This window comes from Tyto alba, unplaced genomic scaffold (genome assembly GCF_018691265.1).
Source record: "Tyto alba isolate M040663 unplaced genomic scaffold, T.alba_DEE_v4.0 Super-Scaffold_40, whole genome shotgun sequence".
NCBI classification, from domain to species: Eukaryota; Metazoa; Chordata; class Aves; order Strigiformes; family Tytonidae; genus Tyto; species Tyto alba.
In genome coordinates this window covers 48696683-48722316 of record NW_024881316.1, presented here as the reverse complement: position 1 = coordinate 48722316, position 25634 = coordinate 48696683, and the positions used below count along the sequence as shown (strand labels likewise).

The 25634-nt window shown below is 41.5% G+C and overlaps 1 protein-coding gene across 4 annotated transcripts in view; it reads right to left on the bottom strand.

Moving 5' to 3' along the window:
- The window catches only part of KIF13B (kinesin family member 13B), a 140140-nt gene that overhangs the window by 5589 nt on the left and 108917 nt on the right, over positions 1-25634 (bottom strand). For all 4 annotated transcript variants that reach the window (XM_042803364.1, XM_042803366.1, XM_042803365.1 and 1 more), the window contains 4 exons: positions 25170-25287; positions 14131-14264; positions 4793-4855; positions 2231-3248 (listed from right to left, as the gene is read on the bottom strand). In XM_042803364.1, coding sequence (XP_042659298.1) covers positions 2231-3248; positions 4793-4855; positions 14131-14264; positions 25170-25287 — 1333 coding nt within the window. The remainder of the gene's footprint in view (positions 1-2230; positions 3249-4792; positions 4856-14130; positions 14265-25169; positions 25288-25634) is intronic.

Here is a 25634-nt window from a genome sequence, read left to right as displayed (position 1 = left end):
GCAGAAGGCTGGGTTTGACTCAGGTGGCTCCTGCAAGCTTGTGCTCCAGTGACACCAGCACGCCTCACTGCTGAACACCAGCAAAACCAGTGCACGGAGACTTTGAGTGGGACACTCCACCTTATTCTTCCCCTCTGCTTGCTTTTCAGGGGAATTCTTTAATTTCACCAAAAGTGCTAAATAATCAGTTCAGCAATAGATGCTTTAAAAAACTACCAGGAAGGAAGGAAATAAGACATTTAAAAGAGCTTTCGGTTTTCTGAATTAGAGAGAGTCTGTTGCTGAGGAGTTACTGTTTCCATGTCATAAAAGCTCCACAGAACACAAAGAATAATTTCTTTACACTGATGCTGTTGAGATCTTTCTATTTCTCCCTTCAGATCATTTAAAATTCTCACAATCATTGTTCTGGGTACCGGGACAGAGACCGCTCCCATCTGTAAAGGGAATGAGAAAAGATACAACAGCTCTTTAAATGATGTAAGGCTGCCCTTTTATTTTACAGGTGTTTCCTTCTCGCCACCACCATTACCGCATTGGGTCCCATATACCCTCACGTGGCCAAGGACTTGGTCTTCTACCCCTGTTTGTAGTGTGACAAAGATACACGTTTGTGACCATATTTCCCAAGTGAAGCTCCAGGTGTGCTAGAAGCCAGTTATCCTCCAACAAATCAGGGATTTAATCCTTCCAGAAACAGAATGGAAAAAAAAAAAAAAAAATCCAGTAACATCAGCAGTTGAGTCCTCAGCAGACCAAAAATCTTACAGCTGTTCAATTCTTCCACAGACAGCAAAGCTGAACTTACCGGGCATGTGCAAACAACTTAACAGAATTACCACTGTGGACTAGAGTAGCCAAATAGGGAGGGAAAGTGACTTTCCAGAAGGGAAGTGAATCTGTAAATATGTATCTTTATTTTTTTAAAATAAGGTGTGAATTCAGGACTGAGAATTGGGTCTACAACTTTCAAAGGGATTAGAGTTACAGTTTTCTTTCCAGGATGGCAAACTCCAGAGAGTTTTCTGAAACCAGCTGAAAACACACCATCCAGTTTGGCTTTTATGAGCACGCCATGCGCAGGGAGGAAAACTGCTCACCTAATGGGAGTTCTGGATCCTTGACACAGTATTTATCTTGGTGAACGGCTCCAATCCCAGGGAAGCGGGCAGCAGACGAGCGTGGGCATCTCCCTGGGACGTGCTGATTCACCAAACAGAGCCTGCACTGCAGACTTGGAATGCTACAGCTTGGTTAAAAGGATTTAAATAAGGACCTTTACGTGCTCTTGGTAAATCAAAACCTCTTACTATCCAAGGCAATGTTAATAACTGCTTGTCTCTTGAATTTTCCACTGGCTTCCCCCAATCCTGCCTACTCTTGGAGAAAACAAGTCCCGTGAAAGTGGACATGAACTTGCAGAGGAAAGAAGTCCATGAAGCCCAGGGCTCCAGCAAACACCAGTCATCATCCTTCATTCATCTCGTGCTGAAGTCACTGTTTTTCCGCATCATGCCACAACAGCACATATGAACAGAGCCTCTCCTGGAACAGCACCCTAGTTTCCAAAAAGTATGTATTAGAGCCTAAATTCTGGGAATTCTACTGTGGCACAGGTAAGAGTCAGACAGGAATGACAAATGAAAAGCTGAAAGAAACCTCAAATCACCTGTATATCCTGGTGGCCAACGTATGATTATTCCCTACTGGTTTTCACACACAAAAGTACGTACACACACGCAAGCAAATAGTCTTTTGCAATTTTACAGCTTGTTTTAAAATAGCTTGTGAAAGACTAGGTAACCTGTTAGGAGACTTTGCCACTTAGCCTAAACGTTCCTTTACTCATTGGAATCCCCCAACTCCTGCTGTGCTTTGGACACCCTTAGAGCAGAAACCCAGAAGAGAAACCTTCGGACACAAGACCTGTCTCCTGCAACCACACACTTACCCAGCTGCATTGTAAAGGCAATTCTGATCCTTACCTCCACTGTAAGAAGCCAATGAAATAACTGAAAAGAGACACGGCTCAGTCAGAGGCCAGTGAGACTAGGTTTACAAAGGCAGACTGGGAGAAGATTACAGCAGGGAAAGATGGTTTGTATTTCCCTTTTCAAAATGCACCCAGTAATGGCTGATGAAACCCCTCTCATCAAAAAGCAGCATTAAAATGAACACTGCAAACTCTGACATGCCATCTGCTTTACACCCAGTCTAGATCATGTTTTACCTGAAGGTAAATCCAGTTCGACACCAACCCATGTTCCCTCTTGAAAGTCCGTGGGCCCAATATACCTAACGGTGCCCATCTTATTTGCACCAACTGTGACATATTCTCCCTCTTTCAGCCACTCAGGAATTTCATTGGCATCTTCAGAGTCAGAAGTCACCTCCAGTTTTTCTTCTGCTATCTCTGATCCATTATGGTTCAGTCCACGGGCAGTGGACGTGCTCTTTTCTCCTTCTTGCTCCTCTGCGTTTAGTGAACACGCAGGATCCGTCCCCAGCATACTTGTAAAGGACTTCAGCTCTGATGTCTTGACTTTCTGGATTTTGAAGGGGGAGGCTGCAACGCCGGGATGGGACAATTGGTCAGGAACAATCTGTGCTTTGGGAAACCCCAGTTCTGAAACCCCAGAAGCCATTTCTTTTTTCCTAGCTTGTGCTGCTGACTCCATCAATTGACTGTATAACAACTCCTTCTTCGGAGTGGAGGTAGAAAGAAAGATTTTTGCATCAGCGGCTACAGAGACATAATTTGCCTGCTCACTTTGAGTCGCAGGAGATGTGCAAGATTTTGATTTCAGAGCAGCATTTCCATTCACTTCAGTGCTGTCTTTAGGTCTTGAGTGAGCACTTTGAAGGCTGAAGGTGGGCAGACTCTCTCCCTTAGTACTGAGGCAGCTTTCTGAAGAACTGTCCGAGTGCCCTGGCATGTCAGAACTGACCTGAGCCACGGCGGGAGCTGGGAAGTCACCCACTGCTGGCAGCTGACCTCCTGGTTGAGCCACAGCATCGCTTCCCGCTGCAAGAGCTTCAGAGAGGGTGGCTGTCGAGACACTGTGAGAAAAATACCCACTGGAGGCTTCACTCAGGGGACTTGGAGGTCCTTCCTGGGAGTCCTGCGCCTGGGTGTCTCCTGTGGGCTGCTGCAAAGGCACTTTTGGTGTCTTTTCCGGGCTCTTGTCCACCTCAGATGTCTGCACTGCAGTTTCAGATGGCTGTTTCCCTACTTCCTCGTGGCTAATCTGAAACAGAAGAGGAGAGAGACTGTGGAGCTCTGTTATCCAAAACATCTGGGCTAAAAGGATAGATACAAGGCCTCTGGGAAGTACTAAGGCCTTCAGCTTATCTAAATCTCCGTGTAGCTGCAATCTCCAAAAGATGCAAGTTGATCCGGAGTCAGCTTTGCAAACCTGGAAGGATTGTCAGCTCATTTCTTCCATTAATAAGAAAAGTGTCAACTAAAAGAAATACGTTCCTCAATATTTACAGAAAAATTATTTATATTACAGGAATGGTCATTTGCTGTTTGAATAGCAGGATTTATATGAAATGTGAAACAGCCATGATCTATAAGTCTCTCACAGTTATTTGGCTTAACTCGCAGGATTGATAAATCATGCCTCTCCAACTAAACGTCATTTATGTCCCCGTTTCCAAATGCCATTCCCACCTCAATGCCGCCAGCACCACACACTTTCGGAGTATGAAATTAACTGCACCTCATGAGATTAACAGCCCATTTTAGTGATGTATTTCTTGGCTGTAAAGTTTACTAAATCTGATAGATCAATATCTTTTGCCAGCACATGTACTCTAAAAGATTAGGATGTCTCTAAATCTCTTTGGGAGGGAGGGAGGAGGCTGCTAATATGAAGGGGAAGAAAAAGTGGTTGGAGGACGGCAGATTTGTACGTATCCTGTCTTACCTCTCAGGTGTACATTTTTGTTCAAAATTTTATGGTTTATCCCATCTAGTGGTTAAGTGTCCCAAACTACAGGATTTTCACCTTATTCTGAAGCGCCTTTTCCACTGGAAATGTAAGCAGCATTTGAAGGAAGAGGGATTTGATTGAATTACAGGAATTTCAGAACCAAAGGCTAGTTTGCTATTGCTAAGTGAAATGTAATACAGAAAAGTTTTTTGAAATATTCCTGCGGATTAAAGACATATTTTTAGCTCTTCTATGGAAAGGATGGTATACACGTGGATTCTGGAGCTCTGCTCTTTCTTTGGGTTTTCCTTTTTAAGCATTCAGATAACACACATTTTGCTAAGACAATAAAAACACAGTGAGAGAAAGCTGATTTGCTATTCATAAGACTGAAGTTCTGCTGAACTGTGGGAGATCATACGGTCTATTTTCTCTCCAGCTTAGCAAGAGCCTTTTTTTCACGCTGATATCATGAATTGGCTTGAAATGTAAAAATGAGAATTAAGCTCAACATTCAGAATAACAGACACATTCTGTTTATAGAAAGCTTCGGAGCCTAGCAATTTCCCTTTTAAAGGAGCAAAACAGCTAAATTTTATCTAGTTAACTGCTAATGCAATCATATGATTAACCAGGATTTCGAATATAAAAATATAACCAGCGATACAAGGGGAGGTTTTACCAAGACCTAACAAAACACAACAACACACATTGCACTTAATTGTGTCGCAGTGAAGCAACAGTAGAAGTGCAACAGGTTTTAAGTAGCTAAACCCAGCAGTTGCTTTTGCCACCTCTGGTTTCCAGGCATGTGAATATGAAAATTGTGTCATCGCACCCTGGGATGTGCTTACCTGTTTTGTCTTTGCAGCACTGGCATCGATACTGGCAGACTGAACCATAATTCGTGGGACAGCCTGCAGGAAGGAAAGAAAACAAAACGAAACAAAACAAAACAAACCAGAGCATCATTCTCTTAAAGGATTAAATATTGTCAACTGGTAAATGTTAAACCTTATATTTGAAATTTTGGAATCACAAACAAACCTTTGTCACAGAAGGATGGAAGGAAGCACGGAAGTATGCTATTTTATTGCAATGTGCTCACGTGCTCTGAAGGGCTAAACACCTTAACCAAGGCATCCCTGAATTTTAACGCATAAGCAGCTACAAGTACAAAATCATAGTGTACAAAGTTTTCCTTTGTCTAGTCGGTGAAAGACAGACCATGGAGCAGCCAGATGACAAAGAGATCTGAGGATATGCTGGTCTGGCTAGTGAAATCCTCAGCTTCAGTCCATCTCCAAAACCCTTTCTCCATCTCCAGTATCTTAATTCGGTTTAGCTTTTAGCATTGTTTGCTTTAACTCAAAAAGGAGGCCAGAAAACCAAGATCTGTGCATCCTCTTTGAAAAGAGGGCTTCACCACTGCCTGCTAGAGTGAAGACTACACATGCCATTTGACAACCACAATATACTGGTCCTGTGCCAGAAGAACCACTCCTGTGTTACAACAGTATCTTCTCTTTTATAGCACAGAGCCTGATATGAAGGCATTGACAGTGAATGTCCCTCACTTGCTCTGTATTTGGAGTTTTATGTTAAAGGTTTGAAATAATCACTCTCCTAAGACTATAACAGCAAATTGTGACACTTTGACTGTATCTCTTAGGATAAACTGTCAACTCAGGCTGTCACGCACTGTTGACACAGGAGGGAAAAGGATCACCAGTTCAACGGAGAACCTTGGGAAAGGGAAGCATGAAGAAAAGGAGAGAGGAGAAAAGGCAGAAACATCTCTTTAGCACTATCAAATAACGTACTGCAAGTGCAGGTTCCTGCTTTCAGGGAAAGAGCTCTTTAAGGGTGACAGTTTGGGAGCAGTGTGCTTTTTTACTTTTTTCTCCAAGGCACTCGAGAACTTCTGTAGAAATACACAGAAAGTGCTCATCTCCGAGACAGCTATTTCCAGAATTCGACAATCTGTTTAAATAACTGAAACTTTCCAGCCGAAGAGTAAGTTACTTTTCTCTTGCATCCCTTCTGAGTACAGTAAAGCAAGAATATGACTAATCCTGTCCCCAAAAGAAATAAACACGGGAGAAAAGAACAGCTATTATTTATACAGAGATTGCCAGGTATTAAATAAAAACACTGCTGTTGAAGGTAAGAAATAAAAAGACAAAAGTCGGACAATAACCTCCAACAGGTTCACAGTGGATCAAAAAGATTTTTTTTAAGACATTAAAGCAATAAAAGAAAGCGAGAGAGGAGGGGTTTGCCTGTCATTAAACCTGTTAGCTGAAAGTACACCAGTGAAGTGGGGTTCACAGCAAACTGCCTCTATTTTGGGTGCACACGGTATTAGCATTTTGAGATCCTCACTAGGACATGAACTGGAGCTCCAGGAAGCAGATGGTGACCCGATTCAGAACCAATCAATGAAGTCTAAAAATAAATGCAGCTTTAGGGCTCATGATCCAGTGGTTTTCAGACACCTTGTACTCCAGAACTTCAGCTTCCTTTGGAGTAAAGTGGCAATCTTCTAAGACAAAAATATTAACCTGAAAACAACTGTAGTACTGACTTGTGACCGAGTCCAGAGATAGCTTAGAGCAATGAGGTGCGTAAGGACTCTGACTCGTCCTAAGTATTAACTCAGACACGCAAGGATAACTTGATTGTCCTAACAGCCAAGTGTTTCACTTTAACAAAGACTAGAGAGGAGAAGGATTAACTTTCTTATGAGAAACCCCTGCAAAGTTTAGGTTTAATAGCTTATCACTGTGTTAAAGGGAGCAGAGTATTTGGCAGAACACTTATTCTCTCCTCTTCAACCATCTTTGAACCATGGGTTGGTCCATCTGGGGAGTGCAAGGCCAAGCTATTAAATATCACCTCTTAATGAAAAAAATATCTGTAGTCGCAATGCATTAGGGCTAATCCCTAGGCTGGGACTTTAAACCTTTTGCAGAGGTGCAGCTGAACCTCAGTGAGACGCCAAGGCTCCTGAATTCAAATTATCCTAGTTAAATATCTCCATGCTCCAATGCTAAAAGCACTGCATTTTGGCATCTCAGAAAGGTTGTGCAATGGAAAAACACTGTCCTTGTTGCTTCCACACACTACTGTTTGTGATCTGATACAGCAAGGGAAACAGCCTTTTTCAGCAGACCTTGTATCAGGAGCTAAAGCCAGCTCCAGGTTCTCACACTGGCACTGTAATACAACTTGATCTTTTTGCCCCATTTTCTCCCAGTATACGTGCCATCCCCAGGAAGTGCTCTGAGGTCTAGCAGTATTATCCAGAGATAAACACTCAGAACTGGAGTAAGAAAAAGTATGTAAAGATATTTCTCCATTCCTTTGATTTCCTTTCCTTTTTTCCCTTTAAAACAAATAAACTGAAGAAACTGTTTGCTTAGGTTTTTTAATCTCTCAAAACCCTTCAGTTTTACAGCCTGTAAATGCATGAAATCTAAAAATCCAGGTGATATCAAATAACAAAAGGAAGAAAGCTGTTACACTTTAATCATTCCTCATCAAGTTATCCTCCTGAAAGGATGACAGACCTCAAAACTACAGTAACTTTGCCAAGCAATGTTCAGAAAAACATGGAGAAAAAAGCAATTAGGAGAAGTGGCACTTGCCCAACTTTGGTGTTGACAAGAAACAGATGGGCAGAAACACTCTCACTGGGGTTGAGCAAGGGTACTAAAACAAATCTTTATTATGAAATGTAGTCAAGTTACTTGGGGGGGGATACTGAAAACAATGTGTTTGACTATCTGTGAAGACATTTACTGGATTAAAAATATTTCTGAATCGAGAGCCAAATTCTGTCATTAAACGTTTGTCGATAGCGACTGCTGAACTAGACATATATATTTACACAATGGCAAAACATGACCCTTTTACAGTGATAATTTTTGGCACAATTTCTTCAACCAAGCTGACAAAAATACAGAGTGAGACAGAACATGAAAGCAATTCACTTTAAAGCATCTTTGAATCTTTGTAGAACAAAAATTGTCTTTTTCCTAAGAGCTGCTACTCTGTACAGTGAGTTTATAAGGATTTCTAAAAGTGTGAATTTTCTGGTCAGATGAGAGGTCAGTGTGCACATACTCTGAGGTGACCAAAAGCCATGTAGCTACTGGTGATTAGCCTAAACTGGAGACCAACCTGGTATGTTGGCGAGTTCAAACAGGAAAAGCCAACGTGTATCTCACCCCGCATACAGAGGCACCAAAATGAATCCTAAATGAACTCTTTTTAATACCATATATTCCGTATCTATAATGGCAACCTGTTCAATGAGCTCAGAAAAACACATTTGGCATTTCAATGTCATTAAACATTTTGTAAAACGCCTCTGACAATGTTGACCGATGACTTCAGTACAAAGCCTTTTGACTTCATGTCACAGGATGAAAATCCTTCAGTGTTAACACCCAATATGCAGAAAGTTCAGTGGCAGTTAACAGAACAGACTGGGCCAGTGTGTACGAGAATTATCCTCCAGGCTCCAGAAATGGTCTAGCCAAGGTTATAGCTGATGCAATCCTAAAAGGGTATTATCAGAAAACCTCCATTGCTCTTGTCTAAGCTTTACCATCCGCAGATAGGAATGACTGAGCTCAAGGACTGACACACTGACAGTATTACACTCGCATCACCATTTAAAAGAAGCTATTGGAAACTTCTGCAGCAGGGCATAACAGTTGCTTCATTAAATGGAGATTTAAAACAGTTTTGAGCACTCAGGATAAATTACTTTCAACAAGACACATACAGCAATAGAGTAAGAATTCTGAATCCCCTAGTACATAGTCAAAAAAGTTGAATCCATTTTAAAAAAGGTCCCCCCCCAACAATATTCTTCTCTGCCCTCAATTTTAAAATCATTTTCAAGTCATTAATCGTTCAAATATAAAAATCTCCTGCATTCCAAAAGGGGATCTGAAACCCAGTACAAGTTTGTTTGTTGGTTTTTTTGGTGTTTGTTTGTTTTCTTCTCTAGAAACACTGTGTGTTTAAATATTAACCCAAACAAAACCCTCGTATTCCACCTTCCATATGTGGAACATTTCAGTCTGTAATAATACTTCTGAATTCCACATTTCTAACACACTTTATGCAAAATTAACCACACTATTTTCTACAGAGTGAAATTACTTCATTCCCAGGTCTGGGCAGATTAAAAGGGTAATTCATAACCATTTTCAAGTTAGTTCATACAGAAGTTTCAGTGGTTTGCTGTAAGAACTTTAAAAGCCAGTTTTCCATACTCATTCTCATTAAAATCTATTTGTATGAGGATGATAGTGAAAACTGAACTCAGAAAGAAATCAAAACACTAACAACTCAGTCACAAGAACTAGACATATATGAGCTCAGCTGTCCACAGAGGACCTGTTGAGCTATGCTGATTATAGCATCCAAATGATTCTTTATTTGAAACTCTGAAAAAAGCCTTCCAGATTTTAAAGAAGGTTCTCTGAGGCTACCTTATTTACATTTGATTAAGGAATGTCAGTTATAGCAATTACATTATGCACCATGCACATCCATGAAACTGTTATTTTTTTAATGCACTGCCAGAAAACGCCTTTTGTCTATTTAGATAGGTTTTCATTAACTGCATTTCATTATTTTTTAAGATTAATTACTGTGTCTGCATCAGAAGGTGAAAGAGAAAAAATTGAGACCTGCCCTCTTCATGTGTCACATGTCTGCATTTCTATACCACAATACGAAAATGAATTACATTAGCACATGAAAATGCCAAGAGTTTATTATTTTTTTTAAGATAGCCGTGACTCAAGATCTCTTATTTAAGCCATGTGCTAACAAAAAGACATCTGAGCATCCAACAAGGTATGAAGGTGACCAAAATTCGCTTACCAAATGCACATTGGTCAGAGGAATGTGCTTCTGTCACAGCAATGTCAAAAAACAGAAACTGAAATTTAATATGTACATTTTTAATGTCAGCACCCAATGATGCCCTAAAATGTAATTACACGGGCAGTTCCTGGAGATCAGCGGGGTCATAAGGTAAAGAACAGTAATTCTGCTTGGTGCACACTATGAAAGCCTCAGTGTGTTAATAAAACAGACAAGCTTCAAGAGCATGTACATAATATAATTAAGCACATATAGATGAAACGCTGATTCTCCATCCACCTGCGTATTTTACACAAGGGTTTTAAACTTTTCCCCATCAGAAATAAGGTTTGGGAAGGCTTTAAATCTTGCACACTGCGGTACTAAGCTTTTTAAAGAATAGACTAGGAAAATAAAAAGCAATTCCAGCGATCCAAAAAGGTTTAAATTGTTAGCTTTTTTTATTTACAGACTACTGGCAATTAATTTAAAGGCAACGGATAATGGAGAAAATAGGCATTTTCTAACTTAAAAGTATATAAACAGCTTCATCAGAAACCAATCTTTTAGGTACATAAACAGCTTCATCGGAAGCCATTCTGCTAGTTACATAAAGAATCCTATTATGCCAAATTAATTCAATCTAACTAATTAGAGAGCAGGAAGTTCTTTCAATTATTTTATGTGCTGTCTGAGAAACACACTTGAATACGAGAGCAGATTTCATTAATTGCGGTTCATTATTCTCCAGATTAGTTACTAAACTTGCTTCAGAAGGTCAAAGACAGCAATTCTGTTAGCTGCCACCACCTTGACTGGAATGTCCCTGCATTTTTGAAACTCAAGCAACCACTGACTATAGACACAAACAGCACTGGGAAAGACCATTTTGTTAAGATAACTTCTGTATGTGCTCGCTTACTTTAAGGTTGATGCCAGCTTAAGCAACGGCCTATGATTGAAATAAAAAGCTGCTAAATTAAAAAAAAAAAAAAAAAAACGTCTTTTCAGAACGAGCGATCAGAACGCCACCATCTTCTGTTTACTTGCACAGCATCAGAGATTCAGTATCACATCTGCTTGGGGAGCTGCTTGGCCATGATGAATTCAGTCATAAACTTGGACAAAGGTTAAGTACTGCTCCCTTGGAAATGATGCTCAAAAGCACTAAAAATCAACTTAGCCATAAGACCCTGCTTACAAGGCGCAACAAAACAAATCCGATTCAAGGCCAGTGGACGGGGCTGGGAGCAACCCGGTCTAATGGAAGGGGTCCCTGCCCGGGGCAGGGGGGTTGGAACTAGATGGTCTTTAAAGTTCCTTCCACCTCCAACCAGTCTGTGATTCTATGATGCTTTCTGCAGGGCTCTACAGACATCTAACCCTGATAATTTAACCATAACATATTGGAGATTTAATATTGCAGCTGGGCCAGCCATCTAGTTCAAGATGGCTCACCAGCATTTTTCCAGAATGGGTATTAATGACATTAGATCATTAAGTACTCTCAAACAATGTAAAAGATATGCACTGAAAAGTGAGCTTGACAAGAACTTTGGAAATTCTCTTTCACTGTAGTTGTCTGATGAACCAGGAGAAAGTAATAAACAGATCCACTTAGATTTTTGGTATTTATGTTTAAAAACCTGTTATTATGTACCTGCTCATTTGCTTTTAGCCAGGAAAGGAAGATTTAGATCCTTCCATTTTCTTTGTAAAGTATTCCTTTAGTCATTTCTATTCCTCAACCTAGGTCTCTCAATTTGTTGTTTACGGCAACAGAGGTCCATCAACTCCCAGTTAGGGGTCAGATTCCTTTGCAATTACAGCCAAAATATCCCTTTGGCTTCGCCTCCCCTTTACACTTTTTGTAGCTTACCACCTACTCTCACCCTTCGCAATCATTTATGTCCCCTGCCACTGTGTATTGAAGTTTTATTCTTCCGCGGAACTAAGATGCATTATTCTGTATTTTCTGAGCCTCAGAAATATCATTTTTTGTGTCCTTTCCATTGTGTAGTTTACTACAGTTATGCAAGAATTACTAGCTTGCCGTCGCGCTCTGGCAGGTTAGCGATAAGGTGTTAGAGCTGATTGCCAAACACTGACCCCCACAGCAGCCCCATCATCCACCGAGTACAATAGCCATTCATCACCGCCACCATTTCAATTCTTCTGGCCACATTTGCATCATCAGGCCATTATAAAGAAACAGCAAGAAAGATTACGAGACATGATATTTATGATCTTAAAGCCAGTCTTGCTACAACAGCGTGTATTTATTTCTTGTGCTGCACAGAAGAAGCTGTGGCTAATTCTGCAGCCGTTTCTCCAATTTTTGCTCTCTCTTCTGTGCGCTGTGATTGCTAAGAGGAGCGAAGCAGCCCTGTCCCCTTACTGATAGAGCTGCAAAGAATATCTATAAACTTCTCAAACCACTGAGGTGTATTTGTAATACTTGTTCTATTACAAAACTAAGAGGAGCAAATAATTATAACATTTCATTTTATTACACGGATCCAGTGGTCATGGAAAAACTGGTTGCTTTCCAATGCAACCAAGCATTAAAACACCACAGACTCCTGTTATTATATTTAATATATTAGCTTTTACATTTTTTAAAACAAAGCAGAAATAGCATTCCCTCCTATTAAAAATTATTGTGATCATGACCTGATTACTTGTGTTTCCATAGTAATCCATAATATAAATGAAAATCTCTTAAAATAGATGTCTTTGTAGTTTAAAAGTCTGACTTCAAGACAAATAATGCAAGACTGATCTTGAACAGTAGGAAGGAGTGGGAACAGGTGGTTGGACTAGAGGCAGGAAATTAGGCCTCGCTTCTAATCTCAGCTCTCTGATTCAATAAGAATTCAAGAAGTTGTGAAAGGCTCTCAGTGCAATTGTAAAGAGCACCTATTTGCATCTTTCGATACCCAAATACCTTTAAAGAAAGCCACGGTCTTAATTTTAATTCTCTAAATTTCATAGATGAGTAAGTTTATACAATTCCAGTTTCAAAACTAAGGCTGTTGTAAGCAAAAGGCAACATGAAAATGTAAAGCATTAAATTAGACATGGAGTAAAATCTGCTCCTTTTATTGCTTTGTAGAGAATAAAACCACATTCAAAATAAAAATATTTTAATTAATAAAGTCAAAATAAAAAAAAATATTTTAAACTGCCTTATTTTTATTTGTGCTATGTCTGTCATAAGTTACTTTTTAAAATATTTAAGCGTTAGTGTACTTATTTCTGTTCTGTTTGTTTATTTAATATTTCACTGTACTTCTACAATGACAAAATAACTTCCTGTAATCCTGGGACATTCTTGTAACAGCAATTTTAGTTGTAGCAAACAACGGAACAAAATGTTTGGATCCAATCACAAAAAAATAGTTGCTTGGGGATTTTAGGGTTTGTTTCGCTTTGTTTTGAGGAAGATATCCTTTAAAACATTTGTCTGCATGTCAAGAGGTGAAGAAAGGTCTCCAGAACTTCAGACAAGAGTTAGCTGGATGGTTAACAAAGCATGGACAGAAAGGACTTCCACAAACTTCAGCAGGTGAGACCTGACTCCACATTTATCTTCGTAACAGTTTGTTAAATCTTCCAGACTTACAGTATAGAGGACTATTCCTTTGTAAATAAACTACAGCCTCTCAAATAAAGGAGATCGTATTATTTATAATGGGATTCTGTATTTTATCTGTTTTCTTTAAAAGCCAGTAGCTTTTCCTAGTCTGCTTGACCATGCATTAGCTACTGCTCACAGCACAGAAGCCACATCTGGAGCAGCTGGAGTTTTGCAGCACAACATCCAGAGAAAAGAAAATGAAATGCTTCTCTGACATGTGGAATAGATACAAGAATGAACAAAACCAACTGTCCAAAATACATAGCAGAAGATGGTAAAAGGTGACATGAGCTGGGGTGAGGGGTGGGAGGGAATGGTATATGAAATAACGAATTAAAAATAGAATTACATTTTCCACTTGGCAATACACAAACAACACTAAGTGCACTTCATAAATTTTACTATTGTTGCTGCAAGTGGTATTACCATAAATCATGCTGGTAGTGTACTTGGCACTTCTAAAAAGCCAAGTGGGCTGAGTGTATCAATAAGTTTAAACAGCTCCACTATCTCTGGACAGGATGGAGGGGAAATGCATCACAAGGCTTTACTATGACTAAAAGCTTGGTTTGCACTGCAACAACATATAAAATAGCACTTTGCCTGCAAGTCTAAGAGCACTTGCCAATATTGCTGCATAGCCTGTTTGATTTAATTTTTTACCTGCTGTGCAAGGGGAGAGGTCTGCCTGCCCTTTTTCTCATCTCTAACAGGAAAGAGAGACTTCAGCAGCTTGGGCATCTGAGGCACAAAGGACTTTACAGGATTCAGGTAGGAAGCAGCAAGGCTACCAATACCTGTTGGAGAAATTAGAAATGAGAATAGTTATAGCCAAAATAAAAAAAATAAATCAAATAACCTACACACACACCCCCCCCCGCGATATTACAAAACTTACCATTTTAGTCTAAGATGACATCTTCCAGTGGTCAAAGCATTAACTAAGGAAAAGCATTGAGTGCTTGCTCCTCCCTTGAAAGGGACACTTGAATTTGCTTAGGTCTCAATCTGTGACCCCAGTATACAGAAAATTTTTTTCATCACATAGTGTGAAAAAGCTTGTTGTTTGCAATGGGAAATGAAGTGCTTTATAACTTGCAGAAGCAGAAAAAGAAAAAAAAAAAAACACAAACCAAGAAACAAAATCGGAAAAGGATGTCCATACAACACACAGTTACAAAACTTACTAGAAGTAAAAGATGGCAAGATCCAAGGTAAGAAAACGAAAAACTGTTAGGGGTATTCAACTCTCCTTACTCATACTGATGTTTTCTCTACACTAGTCCCCCTTGACAAGACCTAGGTAGATATACAAAACATCACTGCTGTATCTCTTCGTGCTCTCAGTTATGTATTAGGCACATCAGCTGCAAAATAACCATCCAATTCCACTACTGCTTATTTTCTAAAACATTAGTAGCCTTACTGTCTTTACTGTTTTACTCCTGCAACAGATAGCGTGTTCCAAGCCCAGTTATTTTTTGGCTTTAGAAATTGAACTACAGAGATCAAGACTGCATCTTCAGGCAAGTTTAAACATGTGGCATTTACCAGAACTAGTATCAGATTTAAAGGAAAGGGTAGTTAAGAACTGCTTAGAGTCCGAGTAGCTTAGCCACAACTGCTAAATATTCACAGAGAGGGAACTGCAAGGATATTGCTCTGGAGAAGAAATTTCTCTGCATCTCCAAAAGCAGCTCAGCTTTATCTGACATTCAGGAGGTCTGGTAACTTCACTCCAGTTTTAGGAAAGTTGTTTTAGCTTTAGGTATGTGAGAAGTAATGGTAGAATTTTGCTTTCGCTAAAAGTAATTAAACAACTACTTTTATTGAGTTAGGCTAAAGCTGTTATTAAATTAGTGCTCTTAGCACAGAGTTGCTAAAATTGTAACAGTTAAGCGAGCATTTCTGATCACAAGTTAGACATATGGGTGGGCACTGTGGGGAATCAGGCAAGCAAGGAGTCCCCGGTGGGGGTATCTGTGGTTAGGCATCATGTAAAGAGAAACTTGGCTGGGCGGGGTGGGGAGGAATGGAAGCCAGCAGAATAGGGTTAAGCGAAGAACTCCTGATGAAGAGGAACTTGGACATCACCCCCACCAACCCCCTCACAGGACCACCAAGACCAACTGTAAATGCCAAAGAAGAAGGGGGGGGCGGGGAAGGAAAGCGAGTGGGCTTGTTACTTGGCTTAGTCGTATTGCATTATTCTTTGTTTGATTTCATGTTTGAACCCAGTGGTTACATATAACATTGTGGTTGCTTCCACTGCTCAGCAGCTGCCTGTTTGGTGAGAAAAAGTAGTGAAGCAGTGGCAAAGGACTGAGAGAGACAGCCTCGGAGAAACCAAGAAAAAGGAACTGGGCAGGTGCAAAGAGGAGGACTGGAACTATAAGAAGAAACCCTCCATTTCGCTCAACCAATGAAACCTCCTTGTTGCTCTGCAAAAAGAAACCCCTGCTATAAGGCAAGGCGCACCATTGCGCCTGTATTCTTTGCTCCACTGACTCTGTCCCCAATGAAACATTTTTTTTTGATATATGTGAGCTTGTTTCTCTTGTCCGGGATGACAGAAGCCTCACGGCCGTGGGGCTAGAGGGTCCTGAACGGGAGGCGCTCCCCGCTGAGTTCAGTGGTCTCTTGGGTTCCCTCCCGCGCCGTTGGAGGGTGACGGTGACGATCCCGGCGGGGGACTCGTGGACCAAAGACGGGGGGGTAGGGCTCCCTGGAGACTGCCTCAGCCATTAAACCCTGTGCACAAGACCTGGGTGGGAACAAAGCACTGTAAGCGCCATCCGGGTGGCGGGATATTGGGGAGGACTGAAAGGGGTGTGTGTGTGAGACGCGAGGCCCAGGTCGCACTGGCGAAGCGGTTGCGGAGTCTTTGTAACCGCAGGTCCGTGCTCCCGCGAGGGGTACGGCCAGTGAAGAGACAAAGTGAGTGAAATGGAGTGAACGGCTCCCCCGGGAGGAAAAGGGTAACAAGACACCTGAGGCTAATAGTTGAGTTTTGAGGGGCGAGGAACGTAAGGGCCTCCTGTTCCGAGGGGCAAGACACTAGAAGCTAGACAGTTGAGTTGCCAGGGAAAAGGGGAAACAAGACCCTTCAGTTATCTAGTTGAGTAAACAAGACACTAGAAACTAGACAGTTGAGTTCCCAGGGAAAAGGGGAAACAAGACCCTTCAGTTATCTAGTTGAGTAAACAAGACACTAGAAACTAGACAGTTGAGTTCCCAGGGAAAAGGGGAAACAAGACCCTTCAGTTATCTAGTTGAGTAAACAAGACACTAGAAGCTAGACAGTTGAGTTCTGAGGATAATAGGGAGCCAAGGACTGCCATTTCCCACACAGTCCATTAGGGAAAGGCTGAAAAATGGGACAGGGGGAGGGTAAGCCTAGCCCTGGAAAGAAAGGGAACAAGAAATTACCAGGTGGTATTCCACTGGATAGTCCGTTAGGAATGAAATTAGCAAACTGGGATTTCAGCTCATGTACTAGGGGAAAGAGTAAGACCAAGATGGTGAATTATTGCATGTTTGAATGGACTAAAGGACCTATGAGGGAAGATTTGGTGCATTGGCCAAAATACGGATCAGATGAGGATTGGATTTGTCAAGATCTTAATATTTACATTAATTCAAAGGAGCCATTTAATCAAGAGGAGTGTGAATATGCCTCGTGTTGGGAGGGGGCCGTGGAGAGTTGAGATTTTAAAGTTGAAGCAGGAGGAGCAGGTTGAAGAATATAAAAGAGAGAGAAAGGAAAGGAGATGGGACTCTTTGGATAACCTACTCCCCATATAACCCGGCACAGCCAGAAAAACAAGGGGTGCAGCAGGAAGATGCGGGTGAGGAGGCCCCTGTTGTTAATATCAGACCTGAAACCCGTCAGCGATGAAGGGGGAGGAATCAGTTAAGGACTATAGAAAGGGAGCAGAGGGAAGCTAGGATTTATCCCTTGCGAGAAGTTCCAATGGTGGGAATTCAAGGGGGGGTAGGATTTGTGAATGTGTCGCTTACTAATGTGGAAGTGAGGGCGTATAAGAAAGAAATTAAGAAGTTTTTAGAGGATCCTGTGGGGCTGTTGGAAGAGGTTGATCAATTTTTGGGACCCAATATATATACATGGGAGGAGATGCAGTCGATGATGGGAATGCTTTTTTCCCCTGAAGAGAGACAGATGATCAGAACGGCAGGAATGCGGATACGGGAGAGAGAGAATCAGCAGGGGATACCCAAGGAACAGAAGCTCCCTGTAAACCCTCTGCAGTGGAATCAGAATGAACAAGAGGGGGAGGAGACATATGAGTGTCTATAGGTCATTAATAGTGAAAGGAATCAAAGAAGCAACCCCGAGAGGACAGAATGCGAGTAAGGCCTTCGATGGTCAGCAGGGGAAGGAGGAAACACCCACTGAGTGGTTAGAATGATTGAGGTGTAATATTCAACAATATTCAGGAATAGATCCCTCGAGTGTGGCAGGGCAGGAATTACTCAGGGTGAACTTTGTGATTCACTCGTGGCCAGACATCAAGAAAAAGCTAGAGAAAATAGATGATTGGCATAATAAGAGTTCGGATGAACTCCTGAGAGAAGCACAGAAAGTATATGTTAGGAGGGATGAACAAAAGGCCAAAACTAAAGCTAAAATTATGATAGCCATACAAGAAGCTGTTAGAAATAAAAAACAGGGCATCTCAGAGGGGGAATTTCAAATTTGGAAGAGGCACAGGAATTAAGGGGAAAGTAGGACCAAGAGAAGAGGCACCACTGGCCAGGGAAATTACAAGGGGATGTTTTTATTGTGCGAAGGAGGGGCATTATAAATGAGAATGCCCACAGAGAGCACAAGACCTGTTAGTGCTTAAAGAAACCCAACAGAATGAGGGTGGTAATCGCTAGGGGTGTCAGGGGCTCTATCTCCTGGGGGGTGCATCAAAGGAAGAGCCCTTGAGAAATTTGAAATTGGGACCCCAGGAGGAAAATTACATATTTTTGGTAGACACTGGTGCTGAAAGGACATGTATAACTAGATTACCATTAGGATGTAAGAGGGAAAAGATACAACCCGGGTTGTAGGGGCTAAAGGGGAAGGGTTTTCAGTCCCAGTTACAAAGAATGTGTTAATACGAGGAGAAGATCAGTATGTTGTTAATGATTTGTTGTTAGCACCAGGGGCAGGATGTAATTTGCTAGGTAGAGATTTACAAGTGCAGTTAGGTATAGGTGTGGTGCCTGATGAAGGAAAAATGGTGGTGAAATTACAAGAATTATGGGAGGAGGATGAGAAGGAGATGAAACCTGAGGTTTGGGCCAAGGAAGGGAATTGGGGAGGGTTGAATATTCCCCCCATTAAAGTACAATAGAAGAGGAGTCACGCCCTATCAGGGTAAAACAATATCATATGCTAAGAGAAGGGAAAGAAGGACTTAAACCAGTGATTGAATCCTTACTGCTGAACAGCACCCTTGAACCTTGTATGTCTCCCCATAACACTCCTATACTTCCAGTAAAGAAAACGGATGGAACTTATTGGCTAGTTCAGGACCTAATGGAAGTAAATAAGCAATCAAAACCCCATTATCTTGTAGTACCTAATCCATATACCCTACTGAGCAAGATCCCTCATGATCATGGGTGGTTCAGTGTGATAGATGTGAAGGATGCATTCTGGGCCTGCCCCTTAGCTGAGGAAAGTAGGGACTTTTTTTGCCTTCAAATGGGAGGATTTGGAAACAGGCAGGAAACAGCAGCTAAGGTGGACTAAGCTACCCCAGGGATTTACGGAGTCCCCAAATTTGTTTGGACAGGCTTTAGGGGAAATATTGCAACAGTTCCAGGCTCCTCCTGGGATCCAAGTCCTACAATATGTAGATGATCTCTTGGTGACTGGATCAACAGAGGAAGCTGTGAGAGCAGCATCAACTGAATTATTAAATTTCTTAGGGGAAAAGGGCTTAAGAGCGTCTAAAAAGAAACTACGATTTGTTCAAAAAGAGGTTAAATATTTAGGACATTTTATAAGCGAGGGGAAGGGTAAAATAAGCCCTGATAGGATTATGGGAGTAGCTTCTTTGCCACTGCCTAAGATGAAGAGAGAAATTAGAAAATTGCTAGGACCTTTGGGTTATTGTAGGTTGTGGATTGAAGGATATACACAAGCTGTTAGATTTTTATATGAAAAGTTGTTAGAAGAAGGGCCGGTCTGTTGGGCGGAGACAGGAAAGAAACAATTAGAGGAGCTGAAAAATAAGTTAATTACAGCTCTGGTATTGGAGCTTCCATCTTTACAGAAACCATTTCACTTGTTTGTAAATGCAGAGAATGGAGTGGCTCATGGAGTCTTGGCTCAGGATTGGGGAGGGCAAAAGAAACCAGTGGCTTATCTCTCGAAACTGTTAGATCCTGTGAGTTGAGGGTGGCCAACCTGTATAGGGGTGGTAGCTACCACGGCGATTTTGGTAGAGGAAAGTAGAAAATTAACGTTTGGAGGTACTATCATTGTGCATACTCCACACTCAGTGAGGAGCACGTTGAGTCAGAAAGCTGGAAGGTGGTTAACAGACTCCAGGATGTTGAAATATGAAGCAATACTGATGGATCAGATAGATCTCATGTTAGTAACAAATGAAAACATGAATCCCTCACAATTTCTATATGGGGAGGATGTTCAGGAACCACAGCATGACTGTTTGGATTGTATTAATTATCAAACAAAAATATGAGAAGATTTGTTAGATGAACCTTTGCCCTATGGGGATAAACTATTTATTGATGGGTCCTCTCGATGCCTAGAAGGGAAAAGAATATAAGGTTATGCAATTATCAATGGGCAGAAAATGGTAGTGTTAGAAAAAGGGAAATTACCTGCTGGGTGGTCAGTGCAAGTCTGTGAACTCTATACCCTGATACGGGTGTTGATATATTTGAAAGATAAGGAAGGGACAGTGTACACAGACTCAAAGTATGCATTCGGAGCAGTCCACACATTTGGAAAAATATGGAAAGAAAGGGGGCTTATAAATACAAAAGGGAAGGAGCTAGTACATGAGCAGTTGATCAAAGAAGTTTTAGAAGCCCTGAAGCTCCCCGCAGAAATTGCAGTCGTGCATGTGAGAGGACATCAGAGGGGACCATCAGTGGAAATGAGGGGGAATAATTTAGCAGATCAAGCAGCCATAGAAGCAGCTACAGGGTCATCAGCAGTAGTTTTATTGGTAGTAACGCCGGGGGATTATGAGAATTTAGTCCCGAATTTCACAGAACAAGAGGAGAAGGATATACTTAAAATAGGGGATGAAAAAGATCCAGAAGGAAAATGGACTTTACCAGATGGAAGGCAGATGTTATATCACGAGAAATTCTGTCATTAATACATCAGAAAACACACCGGGGAATACAAGCACTTTGTGATCATTTTCTTAGACAATTATGGGTGTATAGGAATATATACAGCGGCTACACAACTAGTTGATCAATGTCTGATTTGTCAAAAGTGAACAAAAAGGTAATGAGAGGAAAGGTGGCCAGGGGACGGGAGCTAGCCATGCAGCCTTTTCCAAGTCTCCAGGTAGACTTCACAAAGCTACCTCAAATACAAAGGTGGAAGTATTTGTTGGTGTTATTAGATCACTTAACTCATTGGGTGGAAGCAATCCCTATGCCAAGGGTAACGGCAAGCATGGTATCCAAGGTGTTATTGGAAAACATTATCCCCAGATAAGGATTAATAGAAAGAATAGACTTGGACAGAGGAACACATTTCACTTCAAAGATTATACAACTATCTGAAGCCTTAGGGATCGACTGGGCATGGCACACCCCATTGCATCCTCAAAGATCTGGGAGAGTAGAAAGAATGAATCAAACTTTAAAACAAACCTTGACTAAAATAATGATTGAGACTCAGATATCTTGGATTAAATGCCTGCCATTGGCCTTATTAAGGATCCGTACTCAGCCACGAGCGGACCTGGGAATTTCTCCCTATGAAATGATGTTTGGATTACCATACATGAGTAATGACAGGGATATTGTCACCCCTGAAGTAGGACATCAGTATGTAAGAAAGGATGTAATAACAATAGCTAACACCTGAACAAAACTAAGAAAGAAAGGGCTTCTGCCTCAAACACCACCATTGGATTTTAATATCCACAATGTGAAACCAGGTGATTTGGTATTAATAAAAGTGTGGAAAGATCAATCATTAATTCCCGATTGGGAAGGTCCATTTCAGGTGCTGCTGACTACCGAGACAGCGATCCAAACAAAAGAAAAAGGGTGGACTCATGCCTCCCGAGTAAAAGGATTGGTGGAAAAGCCTCGGGAATAGATTGTGGTACCATCAACCGATCAATTACGAATCCTCAAAAGGACCAAGTAAATTCATCGGAAGGGGATTGAATGACTCTTAACCAATGGTTTGGACTGGGTTCAGAGGTGACACTGTGAAAAATTAGTTACTCACTGTATGGGGAACCACAAAAAGATACTGGGCAAAAAGCTGGCGTTTACCAAGCATTAACTGGCAGACAAGCATCAGAGTGGCTTTTGGTAATAGATTATGAGCATTTTGGGTTAGATCGGGCATTGCTAGAAAATCAAACTAATAGGGTAATACCTTGTCTCGAGTGCATACATGAATTTCATGAAGCGTGGGTTTTGTGTGAGTGTGAAACGTGTAACCAGAGGTTGTATTGTATCTCTCACAGATGGAGAAAATGGTGTTATAAGTGTAAGAGGGACTGTGAGTATAGGGAAGGGGCACAAATTGTAACCTTGATTTGTGGGAACAAGAGGTTAGTCCCCGAAATTTGGGACGTCCCCAAGAGTCAGTGGAAGGATACTGTCAGAAACTGCCAAAGAAGGTTTGCTTGGAAATAAAGGAAGTGGCTACAGAGGAGCTGCACTTGAATTGACTAACTTTTAAAACACAGATTTGTTACATTTCAAAACAGTAGAGGGCAAGACCGGGTTAACCTCTGTGCACGCCACCAAGAAGACCTTTATCTCAGCTGTGGGCTGCAACCCCATAGCCATGAGAGGTGGGAGTATATGTTTTATTGGACCTCTGCTAATCATCCTGATATGGTTCACTTTAGTAGTGGCAAATCCATGCAACAAGTGCTTTAAACAACATCATTACCGTGGCCGTGACTACAGGACTCCATTTACCCTACAGACACATGTCAATGACAAGTGCTATAACCAGAGCCAAACGGAAAAATGTTACAGTCCCGATAACGAGTATTGGGTAACAAAAAATTCAGGCTCAAAACCTGGATTGTTATGTCCAACATCAGAGTGACTTTGCTTTTGCCAAGACAGAAGGGTGGATGGAGACGCAAAAGATGTGGCAGAAGTAAAATAGTCAGTACCACAACAACCAAAAAGATCTATAACAGAACTTTATGATACCCTAATAAGAGACCTAGAAAATGATCTGAGATTCCCCACTCAGGGACAAAATTTGTTTGTAAATCTAGCCACAGAAATAGCCAAAGAGTTGAGTGTATCTAATTGTTGGGTTTCTGGGGGGCCCCTAACCTCTGAAGAATGGCCATGGAAAGGGACTATCCTGAGTGCCTTTGATATAGTCTGGTGGAACCGTACAGTTACTAGCAAAATTGTAAGGCCTGAAGGATGGATACTTAACTCAGTCACGCCAGGACAGGAATGCCTAGAACGCCGCGGAAATTCATTCAAAAATTCAGCGGGCAGAACCCTTTGTATAAGGACTCTTGTAACCAATTCCACCCACCAATGGTGGGAACCCCAATCTCCTAAAAGTACCGGGCATCCAAAGCCGATTCAGATTATTGTATGTTAAACCCTGAATATAAATCATATCAATGCCTCATCACAGAAAGCTGCCAAACCCCCACTTTCTGGAATTGATGAAATAACTAAATTTTGGGAAAATATAGCAGCCACCCCTGAGGGGTTATGGAAAGCACCCAATGGTCTATTTTGGATATGCAGGAAACGGGCATATCCAAAGCGCCCTGGCGATTGGGAGGGAAGCTGTACATTGGGGATAATTCAACCTGAGTTCTTCCTTTTACCTCAGACAAAAGGTGGTGAGCTCGGAGTACCTGCGTATGAGGACTTAGTTCAGCAGAAACAATCAGTAGATATAGAGGGAAATCAAAAGTGGGGGAATGATGAATGGACTCCTGAATGAATGATAGAAACACATGGAGCGGCTCCATGGCCCCAGGGTGGTAGCTGGGGGCACCGAACTCCTGTCTACATGTTAAATCGGGTAATTTGATTACAGGCTGTAGTAGAACTAATTTCGAATCAAACTGAAAATGCCCTAGAACTAATAACAAGACCTCAGAAACAAATTAGGGCAGCAGTGTACCAAAACAGATTAGCTCCAGACTATCTTCTAGCAGAAGAAGGAGGGGTCTGTGGGAAATTCAATGCGTCAAATTGCTGCTTGCAGATTGACGACAATGAGGAAGCAGTCTTTGAAACAGCGACAAATATTTGCAAATTGGCCCATGTCCCAGTACGAAAATGGAATTCAGTGTTAGACGCAAAGTGGTGGGATGATCTATTAGGAACTTCTTGGTGGAAAAAGGTTGGATTTTTCTTCCTTTGTGCTATCACAGGCTTGCTGTTTTAACCATGTTTAATACCCTGCTTTATAAGGCTAATATCTCAAGTTATAGAGGGGATGCAAATATTAGCTATGCCAGTAAACCCTGAAATGGCTGCATCGGCTAGTGCCCACAAAGTTATGATATTAAAGACAAAAGATACCACTCAAAACTCATTAGAAAGAGCGAGGCTCATAGTAGAAGAAACCAAAAGAATGAAAAAAGAAGAAAAGAATGAGACTAAGTGTTAATAAGCTCAAGCAAAATATAGTATTAAAAAGAAAAGGGGTGGATTGTGAGAAGTAATAGTAGAATTTTGCTTTCGCTAAAAGTAATTAAACAACTACTTTTATTGAGTTAGGCTAAAGCTGTTATTAAATTAGTGCTCTTAGCACAGTGTTGCTAAAATTGTAACAGTTAAGCGAGCATTTCTGATCACAAGTTAGACATATGGGTGGGCACTGTGGGGAATCAGGCAAGCAAGGAGTCCCCGGGGGGGGTATCTGTGGTTAGGCATCATGTAAAGAGAAACTTGGCTGGGCGGGGTGGGGAGGAATGGAAGCCAGAAGAATAGGGTTAAGCGAAGAACTCCTGATGAAGAGGAACTTGGACATCACCCCCACCAACCCCCTCACAGGACCACCAAGACCAACTGTAAATGCCAAAGAAGAAGGGGGGGGGGGGGAAGGAAAGCGAGTGGGCTTGTTACTTGGCTTAGTCGTATTGCATTATTCTTTGTTTGATTTCATGTTTGAACCCAGTGGTTACATATAACATTGTGGTTGCTTCCACTGCTCAGCAGCTGCCTGTTTGGTGAGAAAAAGTAGTGAAGCAGTGGCAAAGGACTGAGAGAGACAGCCTCGGAGAAACCAAGAAAAAGGAACTGGGCAGGTGCAAAGAGGAGGACTGGAACTATAAGAAGAAACCCTCCATTTCGCTCAACCAATGAAACCTCCTTGTTGCTCTGCAAAAAGAAACCCCTGCTAAGGCAAGGCGCACCATTGCGCCTGTATTCTTTGCTCCACTGACCCTGTCCCCAGCAAAACATTTTTTAAATATACGTGAGCTTGTTTCTCGCAGCTAAGTTCTTACCCGGATCAGGAGAGTGGTTTTGCTGCCCAGAGCTTGACAGAGAAGGACGAGATGGACTAATGCCTCTACCAGAATTTGTGGCACCTTGGGATACATCTTGCTGGCTCTCCCATCGGCCCTAGAGATAAAAAAAAAATTGTGTTTTTCAAAGTCAGCACACCAGTGAGAATACAACAATACTTCCATACCAGGCCAGCCTGCATAGCCCCTTTGCAAAGTTCAGAATGCACAGAGCTGGGGAAAGACCCTTCCCCAGAGGCACTTTTAGTTGAAACACCCAGTCCTGCAAAGATAAGCACCTTCGGCATCAAGGCCCAGAAAAAGTCTACTTCTAGACCTTAAAGCTGTAATATTTCCCTCAATTGTGCAGCTGTGTTTTGAAAGTTGAGTACATTACAACCGGGTGAAAATGAAATAGTACTGTCTGCCCCAAATTCCTAAATATTTGGTGTGCCTACTCTGGAA